We start from the raw sequence: 26,884 nt of genomic DNA, 5'->3' as shown, positions 1-26,884 counted from the left end.
TCTTTGACTGTGAAGCTACCTTCCAGGTCATATTGAAGGGTGAGGTGTCCTAGAACTCTTCACTAACATAAACATAAACAAGAAACAAAAAAGGAGCTACTCACCACAAACTCACAAACTTATAGCTAAGCTTATTTACACAGAAATTCAGAAATGCACACACACAGATCAAGTGCAAAAGTATCAATATATATTAAGAATAATTATCAAATAGAGGTGGAGAATATATATGTTCATTCCTTTAGCTTGTTTTAATATTTTAAAGTAAAATTTAGAAGAACAAAGCTCTCTAATCTTAATTCTACAAGTAATTATTAGGCTACTGTTGCATTAACACACTTATTTGAAAGGAAATTTCTCTGATATTTGCCTTAACTGCCCACTTTGATTTGCATATATATATATATATATATATATTCTAGTTTCAATTACAGGTCAAGTGCAATCTTCACTAAGAAATGTCCTCCCACCCCTTAGGGGCTGCTCTTGTGCCATTGCTAAGCCTCTGCCTGCATCCCACATGGACACGGTGTGAAGACTGGACAGCTCCACTTCCGATCTAGCTCCTTGCTAATGCCCCTGGGAAAGCAGAGGATGGCACTAATGCTTAGGCTCTGCACCCATGTGGGAGACCTAGAAGAAGCTCTGGGTTCCTGGTTTTGGCCTGGCCCAGCCCTGGCTGTTGCGACCATCTGGAGAGTGAGCCAGCAGATGGAAGATCTCTCTCTCTCTCTCTCTCTCTCTCTCTTTCTTTTCTCTCTAACTCTAACTCTAACTCTAACTCTGCCTTTCAAATAAATGTAAAAAGTAAATCTTAAAAAAAAAAGTTCTCCCCCAACAAAGGGTATTTTTCCCCTAAAAAACTGTTCTAGTATATCAGCTATTCTAACACAAGATTTATTTTGGCAGAGTGCATTCTACAGCTGCTATTTATATTCATTCTGTTGTAACATTTCTTTATCAATTTGTAAACAGGAGCCCATATTTAAAAAATGAAGAACTCAATACAGTTGATGTTGCCTGAAAAAGGGTGCTGAATGCTCCTCACCATGGGAACCATGCAGAAGACAAGAATGTACACAGATTTCCAAGCCACCCTTTCAAATCTTCAATGCTATTAAAGTTGAATTTTATAGGTTTTCCCTCTTCTGCATATGTATAAACCGAGAATAGAAGCTATTCCCAGTAAGGAGGCTTTTGTACGTATATCAAAGGATTTTGATGACATTACAATAACCAATAGAATTGGAGCTAGAGCAGTTTGTGATGCTTTTGGAATCTCAAGACATTTACCTTCTGCTATAAAATATTAATGAAACAGCTGACAAGCTAGCAAAATTATAAAGGAGTGCATCTCATAGGAGCGAAATTTACTGGCATTTATTTGGACTCCAAAGAGGGTTTTAGGAACTCACAGTTACGGATGTGACTACTGTTTCCTTTGTGTTAGGAGTATATTAATGTGTGTGGGTTTTTGTTGTGTTACTATCAGATGCTTGTGGTTTAAAAATTTTAATTACTACAGAAATGTCATGGCATAGTATTTTTCTGTTTGTGAGAGGTTAAAATTACTTCATAATGGCAAACACTGTCCTCCACTGATGAGTACAGTAGCCTAAGTTGTCACAGGCATCAACTTTCGGGCAAGAATCTGACTCTTAATCGTAGGAAGCTAAAAATGCTATAATAATATAATAATATTGGAAACAACAAATTATTTCATGTGCCCTTAAATACTGATTTGGCTACCAATCTGGCACAGTTTTACCCATTTCCCGGTTATGCTTGTTATTTGTTTTGCTTTGTTTACACCAACAGGGCAATAAGGATCCACAGTTTTAACAATATGTCCTTTGTGGTGCAGGTTTTTACCTGAGAAAGTCATTCAGAATATTGCCTCTTTGTAGAGAAAATATGTATCTACAAAGCAACAGGCAGAGGTAAAATTCACCAAAGAACATACACAGATGGCAAATAAGCCTTGATGTACATGTACACGTTATATACACACAATATCATTTGCCATTAGAGGAATGCTGCAAATGTAAACGACAATGACATATCTCTACATACCTATTAGAATGCCCCAAACGGGACAGCATTGTGGTGTAGTGGGTCAAGCTGCAACCATCCACACCGGCATCCCATTTGGGCACCCATTCATGTCTGGGCTGCTCTACTTTTGTTCCAGCTCCCTGCTAATGGCCTGGGAAAGCAGCAGAAGACGGCTCAAGTGTTTGAGCCCCTGAACCCACAGAGGAGACCCAGATGAAGCTCCTGGGTTCAGTCTGGCCCAGCCCTGGCCGTTGTAGCCATGTGAGTAATGAACCAGATGAAAAAGATCCTCCTCTCTCTCTCTCTTTCCCTCTTTCTCTGTAACTCTGACTTTCAAAATAAATAAATAAATATTTTTTAAATAAAAATGTCCCAATTCCAGAAAAACTGCCAATATCAATGGCTGGCAAGGATGCACGGCAAATGGGCATTCTTATTCATTGCTGGAGGGAATGTAAAATTGTACATCAATTTTGGAAGTCAGCTTGACAGTTTCTCAAAAAGGGAAATAATAGTTTTACCATATGGTCCTGCAATCTCATTCTTAGGTACTTACTCATATGAGTTGAAAATTTACATTTATACAAAACTCAAGTGTTTATAGAAGTGTTATTCATAATAGCCAATTATGAAGCAATCAAGATTCCTTTCAACAGAAGAATGTGGGGTGGGTGTTGTGGTGTAGTGGATAAAGCCACCATATGTAATGTCAGCTTCTCTTATGGGCACCGGTTCCAGTTCCAGCTGCTCCCCTTCCAATCGATCTCCCTGCTAATGGCCTCATAAAAGCAGTGGAAGATGTCCAAATTGCTTGAGTCCCTGCCTTCAATGTGGGAGGCCTCGATGAAGCTTCTGGCTCCTGGCTTTGGCCTGGCCCTGCATTGGCCATTGAGGCCATTTGCAGAATGAACCAGTAAATGGAAGATCTCTCTCTGTCTCTGTCTCTCTCTCTCTTTCTCTCTGCATATCTCTCCCTCTCTTTTTGTAACTCTTTCAATATAAGTGGATATATCTTTTAAAAAAAAGAATGGATTTTTAAATATTTGCTATGACCATACAATGGAATATTATTCAGGAAAAAACAGAGATGAGTTATCCAACCAGGAAAAGATATGGATGAAGCTGAAATGCATATTGCTATATGACAGCAGCCTGTTGGCATTGTTGACATACTATATAATTCTGAGTATTTGACATTCTGAAAAAGGCAAATGACATTCTGAAAAAGGCAAATCAAGAGATAATAAGTAGATAATTACTGGGGATTTGAGGAGGGGGTGGTTTGACTCTGTGAGGTACATGAGACATTTAGAATAACGAAGCTATGCAGGATGGTGTTAACACCAGTGGATACACACATTATAGAATGGCAGGGTGGGATGCAAACTGTGACAAAGGAATCCAGTTTTATGTGTGAAATAATATCATGGGAGGGGATGGAGGGAAACAGCACTTACCTAATTTCAAAGATGACTGGAATATTTTATGACTAAAGGCAAAAAGATCTATCCTTGTGATAGATGTACTGTAGGTGTTCAGGTTTTTCCTATGGGTGCATTAGTTAGCGGTTGTGAGGAACTATGCATGAAAACTGGAAGTGAAGAATTAAGTTAATAGATGGCCAAGGGTGGGAATCGCTGTTGTAGTGGGAAGTTATAAATATGCCAGGAGAGGAGGTTAGAATGATCCACATGTCAATCGATGAGAGCTGGGGACATAAATTCATGTTTTGCTTAGTATAGATATGAATTTCTACATTCATGTGCTATGTGTGAGTATGTTATTATTCATATATTATTTCCTTGCTTTGTCAGCAGGCAAAGGCTAAAAATAACACTTCAATAGAACAAGCACACTTAGCACTCAAATCTTGGTTTCTAATATGTTTCTTAAATGAAAGAATTAGGACTCTTTGGAGAAATGCTGATTTTAGGACCGAGTCGTGACATATATAGGATGATGAGGCTATAGTACCTTGTAGTGCCAGAAAGTGAGGAAGTACTCAAAAAATAAATAACAAGTGAACACACACACACACACACACACGTCATGTAGGAGTATGTCAAAAGAACACAGGAGAAATCCAAGAGAGTTTTCATTCACCAAACCTGGAAAAATTTGAGCACTGAAATAAATGAAATTGTACTGAATTATAATTCAAAGTACAAAATAAATATCAATGATTCCATAAGCATATTAACAATAGTTGAATTAATAATAATTGAATAATTGAAATAATATAAAATACTTGAATTGATTAATAATAGTACATAGCTCAAAGTGCTCATGTAACAACTAAAACAATTGTCAATAGTATAATAAATGATCAATAAATGTCAGTTATTTTTACAATTGTCAAACCCCAAGAATAACCTATTCCGACATATGTTTGCTTTTAGTATGAACAAATATTTGTATATTTTAATACATAAAAATAATTCCATAAAATGTCCAAGTATAGCCTTATAAACACGAAAGAGAATTCTATGAAGAGCACAAAGATATTGAAAAGGACACTCAACTTCATCTACTCTCATCTTCTCCCCCTCTCCACTCTTTCCTTTTTCATTTTTTTCTTTTCTATTCCCTGATGCTTTAAAATGTGACAATGACAATGACGACAAAAATACAAAGGAAATGGAGAAGTCCTATTGCAGTATCCTGGTCTGAGCTGTCTGGATATAAGTGGACTAAATTTAGAATTACATTAATCCAGATTGGTGATATATAATGGTTTCTCACATGTACTGTAACAGTCACAGACACACTGTCTAAGCAAAATAAGAGAGTACCACCAATTATTTTTTGTTACTTATGAATTCATTTAAATATTGTTTGACAATCAGTATTGGTCTCAATGTTGTGAAAGTACTGGCAAGAAAGTATCATTCCTTTTCTTGGGAACTATCCAGTTATGGGGGAAGAGGATGAAGGCTAAATATGAAGCAGAAAAGATATGTGAGGAAATAATGGCTGAAACTTTCTCAAATTTGTTGATAACTATGAATTCATAGATGTAAAAAGCTCAACAAGCCCCAAGCATAAGACACATGATACAAACTAAACCAAGGAAATCTATGACAATGGTACTCAAAATTACCAATAAGTAAAAAATCTTAAAAGTGGACAGAGGAGGAACATATTCTTTATGAACACAAGAACAAAGGTGAGGAGGACTGAAGATTTCTCATCATAAGAGTATTACTTAGGCTGTAAGAAGACGGTAGAGGGATTTCACAGGGATTTCAGACCATTTCCTCATCATGTCCCCATGCCCTGCCACCTTTGGGCAGAAAACATGGTGATTCTACATGCATGTGAAAATTAAAAAAAAAAAAAAAAAAAAAAAAAAAAAACTTGAATAGCTTTACAACTTCAAAACAACAAAAACAACAAAATTAGAGATCAAACACTAATTACTTGATTTCAAAATGTATAATAATGCTCACTCATCAAAATAGTGTGATATTGTATAAGGACAGAAAAGGCAAAAATGCAATCTATTAAACAGTCCATTAAAAAACAAGATTAAGGTCAATGGATTCTTGACAGATGTGTCAAGATACTTCAATGCAGGAAAAGACAAGTTTTTCCATAAATGACTTTGGTACAATTATATATATTCATATGCTGGAAACAATAAACTGGAACCACTACCTCATAGGTACCACATAAAAATCCAAACTATGACTCAAATCCATACTATGACTCAAATATATACATAAATTTAAGGACAGAAGCTAACAGACCTGGAAAAAAATTGCTAATCTAATACTTTAGATTAGGAAAAGTATTTTTAGATATACTGTAACAATACTTCACAAAACAAAAGATTGATAAACTGGGTTTCATCAAAATTTAAAATATTTTGATCTTCAAAAGATACCATTAAGAAAACAAAAAGACATGCCATAAATTGGGAGAAAAAATTTTAAATAATATGTCTAATAAAGTATACAAGTGAAGTCTTAAAATTCAATTATAGGCCGGCGCCGCGGCTCACTAAGCTAATCCTCCGCCTAGCGGCGCCGGCACACCGGGTTCTAGTCCCGGTCGGGGTGCCGGATTCTGTCCCGGTTGCCCCTCTTCCAGGCCAGCTCTCTGCTATGGCCTGGGAGTGCAGTGGAGGATGGCCCAAGTCCTTGGACCCTGCACCCCATGGGAGACCAGGAGAAGCACCTGGTTCCTGCCTTCGGATCAGTGCGGTGCGCCGGCTGCAATGCGCCGGCCACGGCGGCCATTGGAGGGTGAACCAATGGCAAAAGGAAGACCTTTCTCTCTGTCTCTCTCTCTCACTGTCCACTCTGCCTGTCAAAAAAAAAATTCAATTAGAAGACAAATTATACAATAAAAACAACTAAAATATTTGAGTATATGTTTCACTAAAGAATATGTGGTCATTTTGAAAACATATGCTTAGAAATAAGACACCAATTTGAAAACTTAAACATACACTTACCATAAGATACAGTAATTCCACTTACAGGTGTTTATCAAGAAAAATTAAAACATATGTCTACACAAAGGTTTATACACAAATATTCTGAGTATTATTTATCATAATCCAAAACTACAAATACTCTGAATGTCCTCAAACTGGTGAGTGGATAAACAAACGTGATATATTTATAAAGTGGGGTAATACTTGGAAATAAAAAGAATCAAACTACCAAAACATGTGACAGTGTGAATATAAAATAGAATATGCTAAGTGAAAGGAGAGAGACATAAAAGACTACAAATTGTGTGATTCCATGCCCTAGAGGTAGGATCTGAGTTTGACTTCAAAAGGGGCAGAGGGTATTTTTTGTGGATAGTCAGAAATATCTAAAACTCGATTAAAAACATATTTGCACAACTGTATAAATTTTCAAAAATAAATACAAGCTATACATTTACATTGGCTAATGTGGTGGTGTGTAAAATACATCAATTTATAAATCTAGATAAAACTTTAATAAAATAGAATTCAGATAAACAGGTGAGAAAATTAATAAACTGCCATCCTTATATTACAGAAATCTGTTGTCAAAATATTTTATACATATGCACACAATTTTACCTCCAGTTCTATGTAGTTTCAACAGTGAATGCCATCAAACATTTAAGAGAGAAATAACATTAATCTAACAAAAAATATTCAGCATATTGGCATACAGAGGAAGAACAAACTTTTCAACTTACTTTTTAAGTTCACCAACAACATTATATTAAGATATCTGAAAGATACTAAAAGTAAAGAAAATTAAACATCAGTATCCCTCATGCACATAAAGACAAAAATCATTAAGAAAAAATTTGAAAAATGAACCCTATAATATACAAAAATACAATTAGAAAGACTGCGATTTATTATAGAAATGTAAAATCGACTAAATTGAGAAAGTCAATCAATGTAACATTCTACATTAGCAGAATAATAGAGGAAAATCTAATTATCTCAATAGATGCTGGAAAGTGTTTGATAAATTTGAAGTCTACCCATCATAGGAGACAGCAAGGGAACTTGTTTTATGCAAATGGAAGAGAACTTCCTCAATCAGAAAAAGGGTTTCTGCAAAAATAACATAGTCAATACGCCACATAAGAAAAACATGCATCTCTTAGAGCCAAAGTCTGAGAACAGATAAAGTGCGTTTACTCTCACTAATTGTATTCAGAATTATTCCCTAGCCAGTGCAATAAAGCAAGAAAAAGAAATGAATTTAAACCAAAAAAGGTATCATCTCACCCCAGTTAGAATGGCTATTGTAGAAATGACTTTAAAAATAAGGCATGCAAGCATGATGTGGAAAAAGGGAAACTTATATGCTGTTTGTGGGAATGTAAATTTGTTCAGTCATTGTAGAGAACAATGTGAGGTTTTCTCAGAAAACGGAAAATATAAATGCCATATGATCAACGATTTTACTACCAGATGTATATCCAAAGCAAATGGCATAGTTATATCACAGATATATCTGTGCAAATGTGTTTATTTCAGCTCTGTTCACAATAGCTAAATATGGAATCAATTATATGTCCATTACTAGATTAATAGATTTTTAAATGTTATCTACATGATGGAATATTATTCATCCATAAAAAGGATGAAATTATATCATTTGCAGCAACATGGATGGAACTGGAGGACATTCTGTTAAGTGAAATAAGCCAGGCGCAGTAATACAAACACCATATGTTTTCACGCATTTGTGCAAATTAAAAATGCTGCCTATACAGAAACAGAGAGTAGAACAGAGATCACTAGAGGCCAGGAATGGTAAGGAGGAGGGCAGAGAGTGAAAGGATGGGTAGTGGATACCAAAATCTAGTTGGAAGAGTTCTAGTGTTTTATAGCACCCATAAGATAACTATAGTCTAAATCAATTACACACACATGTTGGGGCCAGTTCTGTGGTGTAGTGGGTAAAGCCACTACCTACAGTTCCGGCATAATATATGGGTGCCAGTTCGAGGGTTGCCCTACTTCCAATTCAGCTTCCTGCTATGGCCTGGAAAAGCAGTGGAAGATGGTCCAAGTGCTTGGGCCCCTGCACCCACATGGAATAACCAGGAATCTCCTGGCTCCCAGCTTCAGCTTAGCCTAGCCCAGGTGGTTGCAGCCTTTTGGGGAGTGAACTAGCAGATGGAATACCTCTCTCTCTGTCTCTTTCTCCCTCTCTCTGTAACTCTGCCTTTCAAATAAATAGATAACTCTCAAAAAAAAGAACAAAAAGGCTAGACATATACCCATGTATATGTGTTCAATTGATATTTGATCACAGTACTAAGTCAAATTCAATGAGTTAATAATAATAAAAGATTATTAATATTATATGTAGAAACATAATAATATGGATAATATATGAAAAAATTAATTGGAATCTCTGTTTCATAATACACACAAAATTAATTATAGTTATAAATACAACTATTTATATATAATACCAATTATTGTATAATTTATAACATTTAAATTGACATAAATATAAAAAGCATAAATATAAATAGATGAAATGTAAAAGTTAGACAATAAAATATCTAGAAGAAAATATAGAAAATTCCTTTGAGGTTGTGATAGACCTTTTTTCTTGGATACTACCCCAAGCCCCAAGTACAAAAATTTAAGAAAAATATATTTATATATCTATATGTATTTCCATATATATGGATTTTATTAAATACATCAGACATCATTTCAAAATGAAGAGAAGCTACTGGCAAGGGAAAATATTAGTGGTCTATTAACTGGCCAAATTCATCTTTGGTAATGAAATCTGATATTATTAGGAAAGGCTGCAGATGGAAATGTTCTGTATCTTGTTTTGAACAACACTTAGTAGGGCGAATAAAATTGACAAAAGTCATCATAGTCCATATTTGAGAACTATGTATTTTAGTTAATTATGCCTATCATTTTAAAGAAATTAGACATTTTACCAAGTAGAAGCGTTCCTTACCTGCATAGAGAATTGGCAATAAGCTCATGAGAAGGATTGGTTTTATGAAATGGAAAGTAACTAAGCGATTATGAGTTAGTGGGGAAGTAGTGATCTAGACATTTTAGATCTACTAGAGTTAATCACCTCTTGGTCTAAAAAGAGGGAGGGTCTCTAGAGAGAAGAATTTTCTACTAAGAAATGCACATTGATCAAAATTCTTACTAGCAACTCAATCCAGGTATTGTTAAAAATGTATGATTCATTATTTTGACATCTAAATGTCATAACTATCTTTGATCTTTTTCCTTGGGGATAGCTTGCCTAACTGTGATAGAGTGGTTAAAAAGCAGGGGGGAATGAATGCTCAAGGATCTGCTTTTTTTCTGGGCTTCTCTATTCTCATAGTAAAGATAAATATGCTTAGCTCCACTCTGACTCTCAAGCCTCACTGGGGCCATGAAAATCCTGGACAAAGTTCAGACACTGCAAGGTCACTGTTCCCCTTCTTGCCACCTTTTTACCCCTGAAACACAGTCCTCCCACTTATCCTCACTGCTAGGTACGTCTTTGGGGGTGGGGGGTTGGCAATTCCTGCTCCTCCTCTAACCTTTTCTCTCATCACATCAGCCAATCCACAGTTGGATGACATTTCCTTGGCCACAATGAACTCCTAAGAGATCTTCCAGTTATCCCTGCTGTTTAGCTAATCAATCAAGTCACCCCACAGTTACTGGAAGCATGTTGGCCAAGATGATCAGCCGTGTCCCTGGCAATAAAACTCAACAGGGAAGCAATAAGAATTCTTCGGTCACAAAAGGAGTTCTCTCTCCCATCACTTCAATTCATCCTTGTAAAAGTTGCAGAAAAGCTTTATATCTTCCTTTGAGTTCCTTTGAGTTGTTGGTGCCTTGCACAGAATGCAAGGAGGTTCCAATACCAGAGTAAGACCGAAGGGGGTAATCTTTATACACTTTTCTGTACTACTTAAAATAGCAGCCGGGTGAAAAACCACTGGATTAAATTACTTGTTGGTAATTCCTCTCACATTCTTTTGGGGGAGTCTCGATCACAAAAGTTACCTTTTGGTCCTCATAGAAAGTGTGGGAAGTAGAACATCAGTAACATGGCCAAGAATCCATTGAATGAGTGCAACTGAGGTTGCAGACCGTAGTCATAATCAGAACTCTAGTCTTCTGCATGAGCTAAGAACATTCTTTCCACATGAAGATGGATTTAGCAGCACGTAATTTTCCTTCTTATCCACAAACTGTAGGATTGAATTAGAGTTTACCTAGAGAAATCTAATTTGTAGTTTTGAAAATAAGCAAAAAAGTTGTTAGACTGCAAAGCTGCAATTCTGATCACATTACATATTCATAAGAAGATAGTATCAAGCAAAGCTTTATTTACATTTCTTAAGTGTGTTTTTTTTCTTCCGTTTTGTATAAACTAATGAGTGGTGCTGTTTAGGGAATATGTGTAGCCCTCTTTGTGTAATGGATTAAGTGTGAGTCCTGTTAAATAGTAGGCCATAAATCAGACTGTGTTCTCTATGGCTAATTAAAGGTTTAAAGCAGGAAAAGGTAAATTCTTGAATGAAGGGCTCTACTCAGGAGCAGAGTTTGTTATTGCACAAAGGAAGTAGAGAGATAAAGCAGAAAAAAGAACTTAATCAAGTAAAAAAGGAGAAAACCATGAAAATGCTTTTAGCTACATGATTCTATTTCTCCTCAGGTCTAATAGGGGTATGGATAGATCATGAAAAACCTTATTTCAATTATTAAACATAATAACAAGACAAAACTAACCAGAGAACTAAAAATGAGTCTCAAAATAGTCCTAGTTTCTAAAAAGAAAAGAAAGCAATATGCACAGACAACATAAATAAAACCAGCTACAGAAGGGTTTTGGAAAAGATGAAAAGTTACAAGTTTTTTAAGCTATACAAGTCTCCATAATTAGAAAATACTGGAATCATAACATTTTAAACTTGTAGATTTCAAGTGAAAATATGACCATAGTAAATAACTCACTTCCTAGAGGAAGAATTGTTCCAAATTTAGATAAAATTGGTCCCAGACAATAGTATTAAAATAGCTCTGTTCCTGAAATGAAATGAATATGTATATGCATGGTATAAACCGATTTTGCCTTTTCAAAAATTTATTTTCACTTCATTTTAAAGGAAGAGAGAGAAACAGACAGATCTTCCATGCGCTGGTTCACTTCCTAAATGCCTGCAAGAGCTGGTGCTTTGCTAAACTGAAACTAGGAGCCCAGAATGCCATCAACGTCTCCCATGTGGGTGGCAGGGACCCAAGCACTTGAGACATCATCTGCTGCCTTCCAGGATGGCCATTAGCAGAAAACTGGATCAGAAGTGCATGAGCTGGGACTTGAACCAGGCACTTGGTAATGGGATGCAGGCATACCACGTGGATACAATCACTGTGCCAAAAGCTTGCCCCAAAACTAACCTTAAATGATGTATTGTAATACTGAAAAAGTGTGTTAAATAGGCTATATAGGATTCAAAGAAGACAAACAAATCACAATTCTTTAGCCTTTAGGGACATCACTCAGTAATACCTGACTACATATAATTCATAACACTGATAACTGGCTTTATTTCACTTCAGTTTGTATTACCCCTGAAATGGTCAATGAAATATAGGAGATTAAAAAAATTGCCAAGAGGAAAAAATTTAAAATCTGTATTGATTCACAGTATACAGTTATATATGTAACATATTTACAATAAGAGAGATCAATTTGCTCTATTTTTAATCATTCATTATTTATTCAGTAAACATTCATTGTATCCTAGATGGACACAAATTTTTTTTTTTTTTTTTTAGTGCTGGAAATTCAGTGAACTGGACAGTGTACAAAAGAGATATTGGGAATCGCCTACATGGATTCTCCAACTCCTCAGATCCTAATTGATTAACAAATGCTGTTTAAGAAAAAGGTTAAGTGTTCTTATTTATAGAATTCTGAGATTCCCAGATTTTGCACGATAAACACATTTCAGAAATAAAACCCATGTTTCATGGTTATCAAGACTACCTAACACCTCTTCCTTCTCAATCCCTGCAACGCTTATGGCCATCTTCTAGCCTCATCTTAACTTCTGCCCCCACCCCACCCAGCTGGTGGGCACCAGTGATGGAGGAACTCAGGAGGTTCCCTTTTATCCCAGACTCCCTTGTGCAGTGAGTACTTAGGTGGTAGCCATGCACACAAGAGTGTTGGATACTGAAGCAACTCCAGGCCCTCACTATTGCTTGAGTCCCTGAAACATTCCAACTTTTGGTGAACTCTTAGATTAGCATCCATTTGGAAACCTTGTATCTCCCGAGGGATCACAGAAATAACACAGCTACAAACTTTGACTGTCTTCAAGAACACCATCAGCTTTATCTTTCTTAGCATGAAATTTATTTATTTGGGTTTGAAACCTACAATTGTTCATCAATTATTAAATGTGCTGCAATATAAGAACACATGGGCTGAAAAAAACTGCTGGAATGGAAGAAGGGAGACAGCCACACACAAGCAGTTTGAACTGAAGAATTAAGAACTCATCCCAGGATTGGAAAAGAGGAAAGCAGGGGAATGCAAAAGCGCTGTAACAATCTATTGTTGTCTAATTAGAAGGGGCCTTCAGAAAAGGGAGAATTTATCGACAGTTCTAACCGGAACTTGTGCTTTGAGTTATTGCTCCTCATTTAAAGGAAGGCTTCTCAAAACACATGCAATCGGAACCAAAGTTAACTGAATGTTAGCAGTGCTTGGTTAGCAGTGCTTGGCATACATCGCCTCTCTGAATATTTCCTTAATTTTTAATTGTCCGAACAGATCATTTACTGCTTTTATCCTTAGCTACAAATGTGAATGTTCAAGTCCTATTCATTCTTCAAATTCCATGTCAAATAGCTTTTTTTTTTTTATCAAAATCTTAATCTTCCTGCAAATTACTTCTTTTATTTTAAAAAATATTTGCAAAATGTTCATCTTTTAAAAAAAAAGATTTTTTTTTTTTTGTTTATTTGAAAGGCAGAAAGAGAGAGAGGGAGAGAGAGATTTTTCATCTGCTGGTTCATTCTTCACATGGCTACAATAGGCAGAGCTGGGCCTGGCCAAAGCCAGCTGCCCAGAATTCCATCTGGATCTCCCACATGGGTGGCAGGGGCCCAAGCATTTGGGCCGCCTTCAACTGCTTTCCACGGTGCATTGGCAGAGAGGTGGATCAGTAGTGGAGCAGTCAGAACTCAAATCAGCACTTGGATATGGTGTGTTGGCACTACAAATATAGGCTTTACCTGCTATGCCACAACACTGGCCCCCAAGTCATTGTTTTCTTTTTCACATAATTTTAGTTGTTTAAACAAATTTAGCATGTTCTGTTAAAAATTATATAATTTGCCAGCTTACAAATGATCTGTTATTGATTAACATGTTCCCTTTTATGAGTGAGTCGTAAGAAAAAGTACAGGTGAATGTTGTTAGGTAAATGTAGATAAAAGGAATACACAGTTTGGGATGGTGGCCTACCTGTATTCTGGTGTGCTGTGGAATATGTTATTTTGGCAAAGAATATTCATCAAGTCCTTAAGCAGACTAGCCTGATGAACTATTTCTATGCAAAAGCCCAAAAGTGAGGTAGAACCCAAGAGTCGAATATTGGTTTTTCATATTTGCCTCAGTGTCAGAGAACGGGTACATAAACAATGGGTGTTTTTAAACCATCAATTTACATCTGTTTAAGTGAGATGCTATATTTTCTTTTTAATAACCAGAATTAGATTTTTTGTGACATATCTGAATATGTACATTTTCCTTTAGCTGGCTGCAAAACTTCCTATTAAGCACAGAAAATAACAAATTATGTTACAGTCTGGCTTCCTAAAATAGATATTTCTGAGTGGAAGAAAAGACATTCAAATGAAAAGACTTTGAAAATAAATCAATTGCTTTAGCCATAAAGAGTATATTTGGAAATAAAAGCAGATGTGAACATGATTCAAGTTTAATGTATTTGAAATGTAAAGTAAAAATGTAATACACCTGGATAGAGTTATGCAAATTGCATGGGTAAAATTTTCCACTAGGGATAACATCAGCATGTTCTCTAAATCCATTTCTTAAAAAAGGAAAGAAAGGAAAAGTGGAGATAATCTTTTGATATTTCCTTAAAATGATATGTAGTCTTTCCCCATTTTAATGAATTAATAAAACAAATATGTTTCAAGGACTAGCATAAGCAGCTCTTTATGATTATGAACTGCCTGAGCTTAATTTTTCGTAATCAAACATTTTTATTACTTCAGTCACTTGACAGTACTCTCAAAGGAATCACCTTAATATAATTGTTCTCATAGACATGTGTCTTTTCATTAGATGTAAGAGATCATGTCTAAGACGTGAGTATTTATTTTTAAGCATTGCACTAAGGAATAGAACAAATGGGATTACAGTCAAAAGACTTGGGTTCGGTTCTTAAAACTTACTTAAGAAGAGACCTTGAAAACATGGTAATCTTTTTAAGTTTTATTCCTTCATTTCTGCAGTACATGAAAAAAATACATTTGCCTAAATGATCTTAAGCTTCAAATGAATCAACGTATGACACAAAGTACTATTTATATACCATTATATTAAATTCAGGAAATAACTTTAGAAGACAAAGCAATAGTGACGATTTTGTTTACAGATGCTTAAGACACACACACACACAATTAATGTGGCTCAGAATTCATTTCTTTCTTTGCTTAAAATAACTGTATTGACCTAAACCATTCACCAGCGATGTTAAGAAGTTGGAAAGGTTCCCGGAAACTTCTAAATCTTTAACACGTTGTGAGTGCGAGTGTGTGTGTGTAGTTCACTAATAGGGATCACGATCTAACTTCACACATCCCTAAAGCTAGAGATTATAAATCATTTTCACAATACTCCAGCGTTAGCCGTTCGGTCGTGTACCTCCGCATCGCGTGTTTTGTTTATAGAATAAGGACACGCCGCTTAAAAATAATGCGTGCGGAGTCTGGTACAGCGCTGGCCACGGCCACTTCGCCTGGGTCTTGCATTGTTCAGGGCGGCGTAGGTGGCTCCGCGCAGGGTCGCGCTGCCCGTTCGCGGCTGGTTCTGGTCCGAATCGGCTGCTTGTGGTCAACAAGGCTCTGGGAACCCGATCCACCCAGCCAGGCAGAGACAGGGTTAAAGGCGTCCAGCGAGGGGAGCTGTGTGTGTGCGAGAGAGAGAGAGAGAGAGAGAGAGAGAGGAGAGAGAGAGAGAGAGAGAGAAGGGAGAGGGAGGGAGAGGGAGAGAAGGAGAGGGAGAAGAAATCAAGCAGGACAGCGTCCAGTTGCGGAGCAGACTCTCACACAAGTTCCTAAGGCCACCGTGTCCGCGGTGTCCGGCCCTAGCAGGACAGGGAGCCCGGGGTGGGGGGTGGCCTGCCCAGAGCCGCGGCGCCCCGCGCGCATCTGGGGGCTGGGGAGGAGGGAGCGGGGTCTCGCGAGGGCCTCAGGGCGTGGCTGGAGGAGGGGGCGCGCGGCGAGTGTGCGCGGGTGTGCGCGCGCGGAGGGCGAGTGTGAGCGCGGAGGGCGAGTGTGCGGCCGCGTCGCCATTCCCCGTGACGTCAGAGTGTATTGTTGTGAGCGGGGCCGAGCCGAGCATCCCCGGAGCTGTCACCGCGGCGGCCGCGGCGGCGGCGCAGCGCGAGCCCCGCACGAGCGAGCCCGGCCGGCGCCGCCCCCGCCCCTCGCCGGGGCCCCGCCGCCGCCGCCGCCGCGCCGCCGCCGCCGCTCCCGCCCCCGGCCCGCCCGCCGCGCGCCGCCGCGCGCCCCCACCCACCCTCCCCACCCCCTCGCTCCATCCCTCCCACCCGCCGCCGCCGCCGCCGCCGCCGCCGCCGCCCGCGCGCCTCCCCCCGCGGAGCGAGTGCGGGTCACCGGGTCACTGGGTCATTGTCTCCGCGCCCGAACCCCGAGCACCCCGTGGAATCCCCCACGTCATCATCAGAACCATCAATGAGATGCAAACATGAAAGACAAGAGGAAGAAGAAGGACCGCACCTGGGCCGAGGCTGCCCGCCTGGTACGTGCCGCCCCCCGCCCGCGCGTCCCGCCGGCCCCGCCGCTGCTCGCCCCGCGCCGGCCCGCGGCGCCGCCGGAGACGGCCGCTGGCAGCTCGAGCCGCCGCCCGCTCTCGGGCTCCTGCTCTTTGTTATTCCGCGGGAGTGGGCTCGCCCAGGGGCCCGTGTGTGTGTGTGTGTGTGTGTGTGTGTGTGTGTGAGCGTGCACGCGCGGAGGGGCGCAGCGACCGCCTCGCCAAGCCCCGCGCCCGCCGCGCCCGGGACCGCCCGGGACACTTCTCCCGGTACTTGGCTGGCGGGGCCCGGCGGCGCCTGCTCCGCGGGCTCACTGCCGAGCGCTCGGCGCCGCTCGCCCTCGCTCTCTGCCGCTCCGGAGACCTTTGTGTGGCAATTACCACTCCCTCCCGGCCCCTCCACCCCCCGGAATTTCATCAATAACTCTGTGCACGCTCTGTGTGTGTGTCCAGCGTCTGTGAGTTCAGACATCCCACGCGTGCATGCACGGTGTGTGTCGGACCCGGGCTCGCGGGGCGTGTGCATGCGGGGCTCGGTCGCTGCGTGTCCGCGTGCCGTGTCCTGTGCCCTCGCTGTGCGCACGGGTCCGTGCATGTTTTGTGTGGCTCCGGGGCGCTTGTGTTTGTCTGGCATTGTGCTCCACTTGGTGTTTGTGTGTACACCCCGCGCACGTGTGTGCAAGGTGTGTGTGTGTGTGTGTGTATGGGTTGGGTGAAGTTGGGTCGGTGTCATTTGTAGCAGGGCTGATTAAGAGTGCACAGCTAGGTGTGTTGTACGGCTGGCTTCCTGGGCGGTGTTACTTCGCTGCGATTCCTTTTCTTAAACCTTTCGGAGCTTACGTTTTAATCATCCAAAGAATGTCTCTATAGAAATGCTGGTTGGCGGAGGGGCGTCGGCGGCGTCTTTGGTTTGATGCATGTCTATGTGTGCGTTTTTCTCTTCCTTTCTTTTTTCTTTTCTTTTTCTTTTTTTTTAATTATCTTCTTTTTTAAAGGACAGCTGTAAACGCATTTTTTAAAAGGATATTTCTGTACAGTGTGTCTCACGGGAATACAGGGCATTGCATTTGAAGCTGAAATTAAATTTGAAGCATAAATTAAATATTTATTCACCAACTTACTATCTGTTTAAAAAAAAAATGGCCAAAAAGAAAGCAGACTGCATGCTAAGGGGTTTGGAGAGGGGGGGCGAGACCCAGGACGCGTTATTGGATTGACTTTGTAAAGATTGTTTTACTGTAACTGTAGTCATTTTAAAAAGCCTTTGAGTAACTACATTATGCTCAAGGAGAACATTTGTCAAAAGTAATTATCTGAGTTTGGTTGAAGGCCCTTGCTGCTGTGTCTCTGGATTCCAGCAAAAGATTTTAGATAATTGGCCCTACTGACCTGCGGAAGAAGTGACAAAAGTCCTTTTTAATTGCAATCTTGGTGTTGGTAGCAGGGGCGGCCAGGCCCTTTTACTTCATCTCTTAATTTTGTAGTGGTGTATGTTATCATTTCTCCCCTTATCTGCAGATTGCCTTCATCGCCAAAGCCCTGGCCCTGGCTCTCCCCTCGCTCTCGGTGGGGGAATGGGCAGGCGATAGTCATTCTGTAAGAACCTCATCTGCAAGAGGAGACTTAGTTGTGAGGAATATGTGAGAAGTAAGCAGTGGGTGTTAAGTAGATGCCAGATTGATGTTATCGCTGAGTTTTTGCCAAGCGCAGTACATTACTTATTGTTTGCTCGTCCATTAATTCAGAATTGTGTGGGGGTGTACATTATTCAGGTTCCTTGAGGTGGCAATCAAGTACTATTATAGAGCTGCAGTGTGTGTGTTTTAAACAAGTGAACAATGAGTTGATTTATAAATATTTTAAAATAATGATTCATGAATTAGCCATATCTGCCTGCAGAGAATTATTTAATGGAGAGCATTATTCTGATGGAATTTCAAGCTAGCCATTTGTATTCAATCAGTATATGTCACTGTTCTCCAAAGTGCAGTGCTTTATTTGATCAAATCATAATATCTCTCTATTGATGTATCTTGTTAGAGATTTTTAAGTCACAGGTTTTTTGGCTTTTTTTTTTGGCTAAAAGTTGAATTTTCCTCATGCAAAGTTCATTGATGGGAAAAGACACACTAGGAGTCATCAACACAAAAGAATTAATGATAGACCAGATGTCTCTATTTTAACCAGACATATTGAACTAGTAGTTATGGTAATTTTTCAATTTGGTTCAAGTTATTTTTCCCTTGGTAGTCATACAGATGTGCATGTGTTCAAAATGTGACAGTTGAAATAAAGTACAGAATAAAAGAGCAAGTAATTGTGCTGGAAATAGCATTTTCCGAAATTTGTAATTTGTAAAAGTGACATGAATGTTATTTTGTGAATAAAGGATAACTTGATTCATTTGGGGAACAGTGACACATTTTCATGTTTTCTTTATACTTACACAAATCCACATGGACTTGAACTCTCTTCTGAACTTGCACGATAAGATCTTTTATAGTTGATAGTATTAATTTATACTCCATGAAAAAGGACTTTTATGTAGTATTTCTGTGATATAGATACCATTATTCCATATTTTATAATGCCTCTACTGCTTTTGCTATTGTTGTTAAGGACTTTTAGCCTCTTGTCCATCAAATGTTAAACCAGGTATCGATTTTCAAAAGTAAAGATTAAGGAAGGATTGAAAATATGCAACAGTATGTAATTCTTGCAATATGTGAGTTGAAAGAGGACTCAAATTAACATGAAGAATAATTTTACAATTGGTATAGAGTTTTATGTATGTATGTTATATATATACACATACACACATACTACTTGAGTGTGTGTGTGTGTGTGTGTTCTTGAAAGAGAGGACACAAAATAGATATTTTGAACTGTGACCAAAAGCTGATTACATGTATCTTTGCCTTCAGTTTATGAAAAATAGATTTGGAAAAAAATCATTCTTCCTGCAGTAACTGAGAATTTTCAGCCGACAACAGAATTTTTGTTTTCTTTCTTTGTGAGGAAAGTATGTGGTCTCCAAATCTATTAACTCTGAGTGGCAACTCCAGATATTTTGTTTTAGATATAGATGTATCTATCAAGCTGTACCATTTTCTTAACTGAAGTACGTAATTCTTGTGTCTGGTGGGCTTGCTCAGCATGTGAAAGAAGGAATGGTGGTACAGTTCGCCTGTGCTTTCAGGAATGCAGTGATTATTAACAGCCTGCTCTTTAAAAACAGCAATGCCACATTTTCCCCTGTTTTTTTTTTTTTTCTTTCTGCCCTGCATCAGTTGCAGACATTTCAGCCTTTAGCCTCCTCCCCTCCCCCTCTGCCTTCTGCAGTTATAGTTGTTACTTTGCGCATTGCCATTTAATATGGAGTCTGCTCCCAAACCAGATGCATTTTCATCGTTTTATCTGCTCTTCTAAGGTTGTAGAGTCTCAGAGGATCCCACAATCACATGGAAGTATCTTCTGTCTTAATATTTGTAGACCACAATAAGAATAAAAATCAAAACCATAACTCATGTCGAGCTGGGGCTTTGACTTTAATCCTTTTGACTTTTATCTCAAGTCTTCACTCTGTTACTATAAATACAGTTTAAACCATTGTGAAAGGATCTTCATGCTTCTTTGTAAAAAATGGGGATTTGACAGGACTTTGTTTTACTGCACTAAGGGGTTTCTTTGTTACTGGCTTAACACAGAACATACTGTTATTTATATATTTATTCTAGGTTAATTCTCTTTTTTGACATGCAAAAATGTTGTTGCTTTGAGAAGTGCTTTTTGATAGTTTCCTCACTTTGTTCTGTAGGGAGTGCTGCTTTTAAGATCCCACTCAATGTATTAATTTGTTTCCTGAGTTTCCTTCTATTTATTTTGTTCCTTAACAATCTTTGTTTAGTCTCAGTGGCACCTGAAAATCAATCTTAACAATTTCAATAACTTTGTTCTTGGAAAATAGAACTGATTCATTTACTTGTAGTTTAGATACATTCACATAGATAATGAATATCAGTTTGTTGCGGTTGTTGCTGGTTTTTTTTTTTTTTTTTTTTTGGTAGTTCAAGGTGACCTTTAGGGAAATTTTTTCTTAAAAGACAAGTTTACCTCATTGTTCTAAGAAAACAAGCACATGTACCTTTATGCCACACAATATTAGTAAAGGATTTAAGTTCGTTGAAATTTAAGAAAACATACTATATTAAAAATTAACTAAGGTGTTTATTAATTAAAGGAAATCTGCATGAATCTTTTGCACAGTGAAGATTGTTTTGCATAATGCATTACATTCTAAATAAACTATTAGAGTTTCCACAAAATAAAACCACTGAGAATGGTTGCTATTGAAATAGACATCAATTCATTGCTTGCCTTGCCTTTTGCTTTGGTATCTTAAGAATAAGTATAGTTTTTCAGGAAAGATGAGCATGGAGATGGGGAGACTGTCGATTGGTCCTGCTTCTGGCATTTTGTCCTTTTGCTCATGGTGCTTAGACTGTAGGTTATGATCAGGCCTCCTTAACATCTGAGAAAATGTTGACTTGTGATTTGGGGTCACCCCCGACGTACACATGAGTGGAGTTGTGACAGGGCTTATTGGCTTAGGAGTGTGGCAAATATATTTTTCCAAATGTAGTTTTATTTCCAGTCACTTACCCTTCAATTGGTTTGACTCAGCTGTAATCTACACATAACACTATCTCTTTTTTCAAACATGGAACCTAAATTTCCATCTCTCAGTTGGAAAGATAGAAAGAGTTTGGTGATCTCTAAGTCTACTAAAAAAGAAAATGAATTCCAAGGTGAAGTAAAATGTTTTGAAATAATGAATCATGTGAGGTCAGGCCCAGTGATTCATTTGTTAATTTTTTTATTTCCTGCTGACATGAAAGTGAACTTGAAGAAATAATTGTTTTGTTTCTTTTAAAGATTTATTTGTGGGGCTCGAGTTGTGGTGTAGCAGGTTAAGCTGTGGCCTGCCAACACCAGCATTCCATATAGGTGGGTGCCTTTTTGAGTACTGGCTACTCCACTTGTGATCGAGCTCCCTGCTAATGCACCTGGGAAACAAGTGGAAGATGTCCTAAATGCTTGGGCTCTGTATCCACGTGGGAGACCCAGATGAAGCTCCTGGCTGTTGTAGCCATCTGGGGAGTGAACCAGCAGATGGAAGATACCTCTCTCCTCCAACCCCCTGTAACTCTGTCAGAATAAATAGGGCCCAAACACTTGGGATAACTTCTGCTGCTTTTTCCAGGCCATTAGCAGAGAGCTGGATTGGAATTGGGGCAGCCAGGACTTGAACAAGCACCTACCCATGCCCAAATGGCATGCTGGTTTTGCAGGTGACAACTTTATCTGCTAGGCCAGAACAGCAGCCCCTGAATTCATTGTTATAAATCTTTCTCTACTTCAGCAAATTCTTTGATAGCAGATAATTCCTTGTATGTCAGAAATAGACTATTTTCTTGCTCTACAATGGGCATTTAGACTCAAAGAATTGTATTTCTAAGAGAATTTCACCACCAAAAAGCTAATCGGTAAATGGAATTAAATTCAATATTCAATAATGTGATTGTTTTTAAACTTCATGGAAATGCACTGAAAGTGTGAAATATAGCCCCTAAGCATTTTTCAATCCTCTATATATGTGGTTCAAATGCTGGCGTGGGTATGCAGATATATCCTTAAAGAGTAGAAAGTTCAGTGGAGGAGCAAGAGGTGGAGGATGAGTGCACAGACACCCATCTGTAGGCGACACGTGAATGATCAAGCAGGTGCTCCTTTACAGAACGACAGAAGGGAGAAGCTGTGGTGATTGTGGAATGCCTAATGGATTAGGGGAAACTTGATTTGGCTTTGAAACATGACTGACTTGAAACAGGTGAGGCTAGGAGAGTGTTCTGAAAGAGAACTCCATGGGTAAAGGTGGTGTGTCAAGGAAGAGGGTAGGTTCAGGTGGCAGCAAGCAAATGAGTCTAGCGGTATCAGAAGACCTAGGGGTAGACACTATGATGAAATTGGAAGTCCAATTGTTATTAGATTGAAGATGGATTTGAAAGTACTTTTAAGGCAGTGAGTTTTAGCACAGGGATGTTGGGGGCAAGAGATAGTAGAAAAATTTAAAAAACACTTACGGAGAAACCAAAAATAAAATCAGTGTTTGTATGGTGGTAGGGCTGGGGAATGGAGTGTCTGATTGCTTCTGTTAGTTGGTACTCAAGAATTTGAAGACAAAGAAAACAACTTTGTTGTGTTCTTGTCCTTTATCAATTGAGGCCAAGTAAAATTCTGTAAGTAATATAGGCTGCGTTTGTACAAAACCTCTAAGAACCCTCCATTTGTTCCCTAAAGTCCCCTTTGAGATCAGTAACCAGGATGATCTCAGTAACTACTTCTGAGGGTGGTTTAACCACATTCCAGATATCATCAGCCTGTCCATCAGAAACAGGCCTGAGGCAACATCTATTTCTTCTCTCTCCTATGCCTTCTCTCCTCCCTTCTTCTCCTCTCCTCCTTCTCCTCTTTCTCCTCTTTTCCTCATCTCTCTCCTCTCTTCTCCATGATTAGAGAGCAAAACGTATTTGTTCCAGGGAGGCATAAGGAGTATCCAAACCTAGATCAGGTTTCTCCCTTGCCTTTCAGAAGGAGGGCTCTCTCTCTCCCTCTCCCTGTCCCCCTTCCTCTCTCCCTCTTTTCTTCCTCTCCCTCCCTCTCAAAATTCTGCATGAGGTTATTCCTCTTCTTACTGGACATTTTTAACTCTTCCCCCTAGAGCTTGTTAGTGGCAGATCCTGGCTCTTTCCTGATAGGGCTGGGAGGAGGGGCCCCTGTATAGAACCAGTGTCAGCTTTGCCAGCACTGAGTGCCTTGATTGTTCTGCTTTTGTCCCTGCACAGTTGGTAGCTGTGGAGATCTAGCCCTGGCTGAAACTTTCCCTGAAGAGCCCTTGGGGAACAAATAGAAACATTATATGATTAGCCTCATTGTTTTCATTATTAAACAAGTCTACATGAAAGGGTAGCAATTAACAGCTTTATCAGCCTGAACTTAGACACTTACCTCTTCTCTTCCCTCTGTCTTCCCACTTAAAGTGGTAACAATTAACTGTTGCTGGTTTTAATGTCAGCAACTGAGAAGACTAAATTGGGAATAGGCATTTCTCTTGGCTGATTGACATATAGCCTTCTGACACATTCTTATGCCATTTTAAGGCAAATTTGTGCCCCGGGGTTGGAGCCAAAGGGCCTGTCAGAACACTGATTTTAATAGCTGAAATATATAACTTAAATGACATCCAAGACCTGAGCTCTAGTGGAACTTTTAGAACCCGAGGAATTCTCCAAGGCAGTGCAATTTATACTTAGTGGACAAGCTTAGAAATTAGAACATTCTTCTAAATATATACATGTATAATTTGATGTATGATACAGTTATTCACCATGGATTCATTTTGCATATCTTTAACATAAATTAGTGCAGGAAAAACTAGATTATGATTTTTAAAATAATTCCAAAGATGGTGTTATTCTGGCAAGTATTCCATTCTTTATGAGATGGTTACACAATGGCTGATTTCTGAATAAATCAAGAAATCAATAACCACTCATACTTATATCTTAAAGAAGGCATAAAGCAGACTGTTCACCTGATTCAGAAGACAGATTGCGTTTCTAGGATTTCATTATGTATTAGAAAGTATTTAAACAATTTCAGTGAGTAAGAAATTGAGAATGGATGGTTGGGCTTATTTTTCTGCTCATTAACAGAGAGTAATAATATAGGGAGTTGGTTGTGTATTCTGAGTTTTTCTTAATTTCAGAAATAAGTGACTGCATATTTCATTTGTATATCTATTAAAACATTGCTGATTTAGCCACAGCACTAAGTCGCTGTCTGGGATATTTATGACCTTCCATTCTCCCAATCCCTACTCATATGCACATGCAACAGGTAAACTCTTTGTTTTAAAAAGTACTTGTAAGCAGATCACCCTCCTTTAAAATGGTTTTTAACTAGTGAATTTAATTGAAAGGCAGAGAGAGAGAGAGAGAGAAATGAAGGAGCAGTCAATCTTCCATCTTCTAGTTAAATCTGCAAATGGCCACAACAGGTAATGCTGGGCCAAGAACTCCATTTGAATCTCCCACAAAGGTGGCAGGGGCCCAAGGACTTGGACCTTCTTCCACAGCTTTTTCAGGTGCATTGGAAGGGAGCTGGATCAGAAGCAGAACAACTGGGACTCGAACCTGCACTCTGATAAGGGATGCCAGTGTCGCAGGTGGCTTAACACTTCAGCACAATGCCCACCCCTAAAAAATGTTGTGATTTTCAAAATCTTCCAATCAGAAGTTGCCATAATGCCTTCCCAAAGTACTTTTCAGTTAATTTCTTGTCTCTTTTAAATCAGTCTTAGATGTGCAATTAAATGTTTACCCAGCTTCTCTCCTATCCTTGTTCTCTTCCCTTAGCTCTCTGTTAATCACTTGAATGCCCCTCCCCCCTTTCTCAGTGGCTCCTTTACAGTTGATAGTGTTCTGGGCTCTGCCTGCCCCCTCCTCACTGGGCAGTCCCTCTCACCGGAGTGGCAGTCTCCCAGAATGAGGACACCACCCTGTCTTTTCCCTGAACTTTACATTTATATTAACAATTTCTATTGCTTATGTCTTCTGGGTAGATAAATGTATCCAGTTCATTTAAACATTTATTGAGTGTTGCCCACAAATGTATCATGCATTGGGCACACAAAGAAGAAAGTGTTCATGTCACAGAGGGACTTATCTCTGTGTAAATAACTGTGATGTTCCTGGACAGTGGTGGTAAGTTCTGTCTTCTAAATACAGCCCACATGCAACTCATCTTCTCATCCACTACATTTTGACTAGTTCTGACCTTCCAAATAGTTTTTGTCTCTAATCTCTTTTCTAAATCTTAGTTACCAAAGCTGTATTTATCTTTCTAGAAGGGACCTGATATTACTGAATCATTCTTCTGCTTAAAAACTTTCACAATTACCTTTAAGCTAAAAGCCAACAGGTCATGAGAACCCTTTTTGATATTAACAATACTTTAAAATAAAAAGAAAAGTGATGTATGATTTTTCCCCAATAATATAGAACATGTAATATATTACACACATTAAATACCATGTCAACCCTCTCATTGTGTAGAAAGTTCTATAACCTTCAGTTTATTTTCTATTCTGCTTGAGCACAAATAGTTAATTTTTAACATTAGTAAATTGATTAAATTTATTAGCATTTTGTCAACTTCAGTGCTACACTTTTTTTCTTGTCTCAGACTCCTCTTTCTAAATTGCTGTGTTAAACAGCTTTATTTTTTTAATGTGAAAGTCACTGAGTGGTAAACACTCTTAGTCTTTGTATATCTAACATGTGCCCTCCTCTTTGAAATTTCAAGATACTCAAATTAAATGATAAGATATAGAAAAGGGAAGGCAGATTTTCACATCCTCTTCTGTCATCTATGCCTTCTGAAATCCTTCCTTTGCTCATTTCCTTATTGTATTTCTCCTGGAAGCCTCTTTATCCTCTTGTTTATGAGGCTCTGAATTCAGTCATTATCAAGTGCAGAAGTGGTCCCAAGTAGCTTTTTCAAGCATTAGCCCCAGATAAGTTGGTTATGATTCAAAGGGAGATCTCATCACAAAGCTCATCATTTCTTTCATTTTAAAAAGTAGAAAAATGTAGGAAAACATTAAGAGATTCTGTGTTGCATTCACCTTTGAATGATAACTTAGCTGGTTATAAAAGCCTGTTTGTACATTTTTTAAATCCTTTGGCCTTCCCAAGAGTTTCTTCATTATGTCCATGCCTCAGTGATTGTGAGTTCTGGTTACTGTGAGTTTCATTGTTACTCTTTAAGAAGTAATATGCCTTTTGTATCTGACAGTTGTTACATGTTCTCTTCATCTTTGAAGTTTCACAGTTGTTATGCTGTCTTTATGTTTGTGGGTAGATTTGTCCTATTCTCTTGGTGCTTAGCATATACCTGATTGGCGTATTATGATTAGAGTGTGAATTATGTTGTACTATGGTACTTTGGTATTGCATTGTATCTACAACCAGACCATGAATTCTTTAAAATATCCTCAGTCCTCATAATATCTAGTAAATCTAACATGTCTAGTTTATGGATTAGAAATGATAAAAGAACAGTGAAAAAGCTCTCTCAATTCTGAGAAGGATACAGTGATGAATGTGTTGTCTTTATCAATCAGGATTGTGGGTTGTGAACATTAGAAAACAACTCCTGCTAACTTA

General features: G+C 38.8%; 1 protein-coding gene across 1 annotated transcript in view; it reads left to right on the top strand.

Annotated features, from left to right (window-relative positions):
• The first annotated feature begins 16,370 nt into the window (after nt 1-16,370).
• The window catches only part of ASXL3 (ASXL transcriptional regulator 3), a 193,984-nt gene continuing 183,470 nt past the window's right edge, over nt 16,371-26,884 (top strand). The window contains exon 1 of the mRNA XM_051851307.2: nt 16,371-16,583. Within this exon, the coding sequence (XP_051707267.2) occupies nt 16,517-16,583 (67 nt within the window). The 5' untranslated portion in view covers nt 16,371-16,516. The remainder of the gene's footprint in view (nt 16,584-26,884) is intronic.

Source organism: Oryctolagus cuniculus, chromosome 10, assembly GCF_964237555.1.
Source record: "Oryctolagus cuniculus chromosome 10, mOryCun1.1, whole genome shotgun sequence".
Taxonomy (NCBI): domain Eukaryota; kingdom Metazoa; phylum Chordata; class Mammalia; order Lagomorpha; family Leporidae; genus Oryctolagus; species Oryctolagus cuniculus.
Note: the sequence above shows the minus strand (reverse complement) of the source record. Positions and strands in the feature narration are given on the sequence as shown.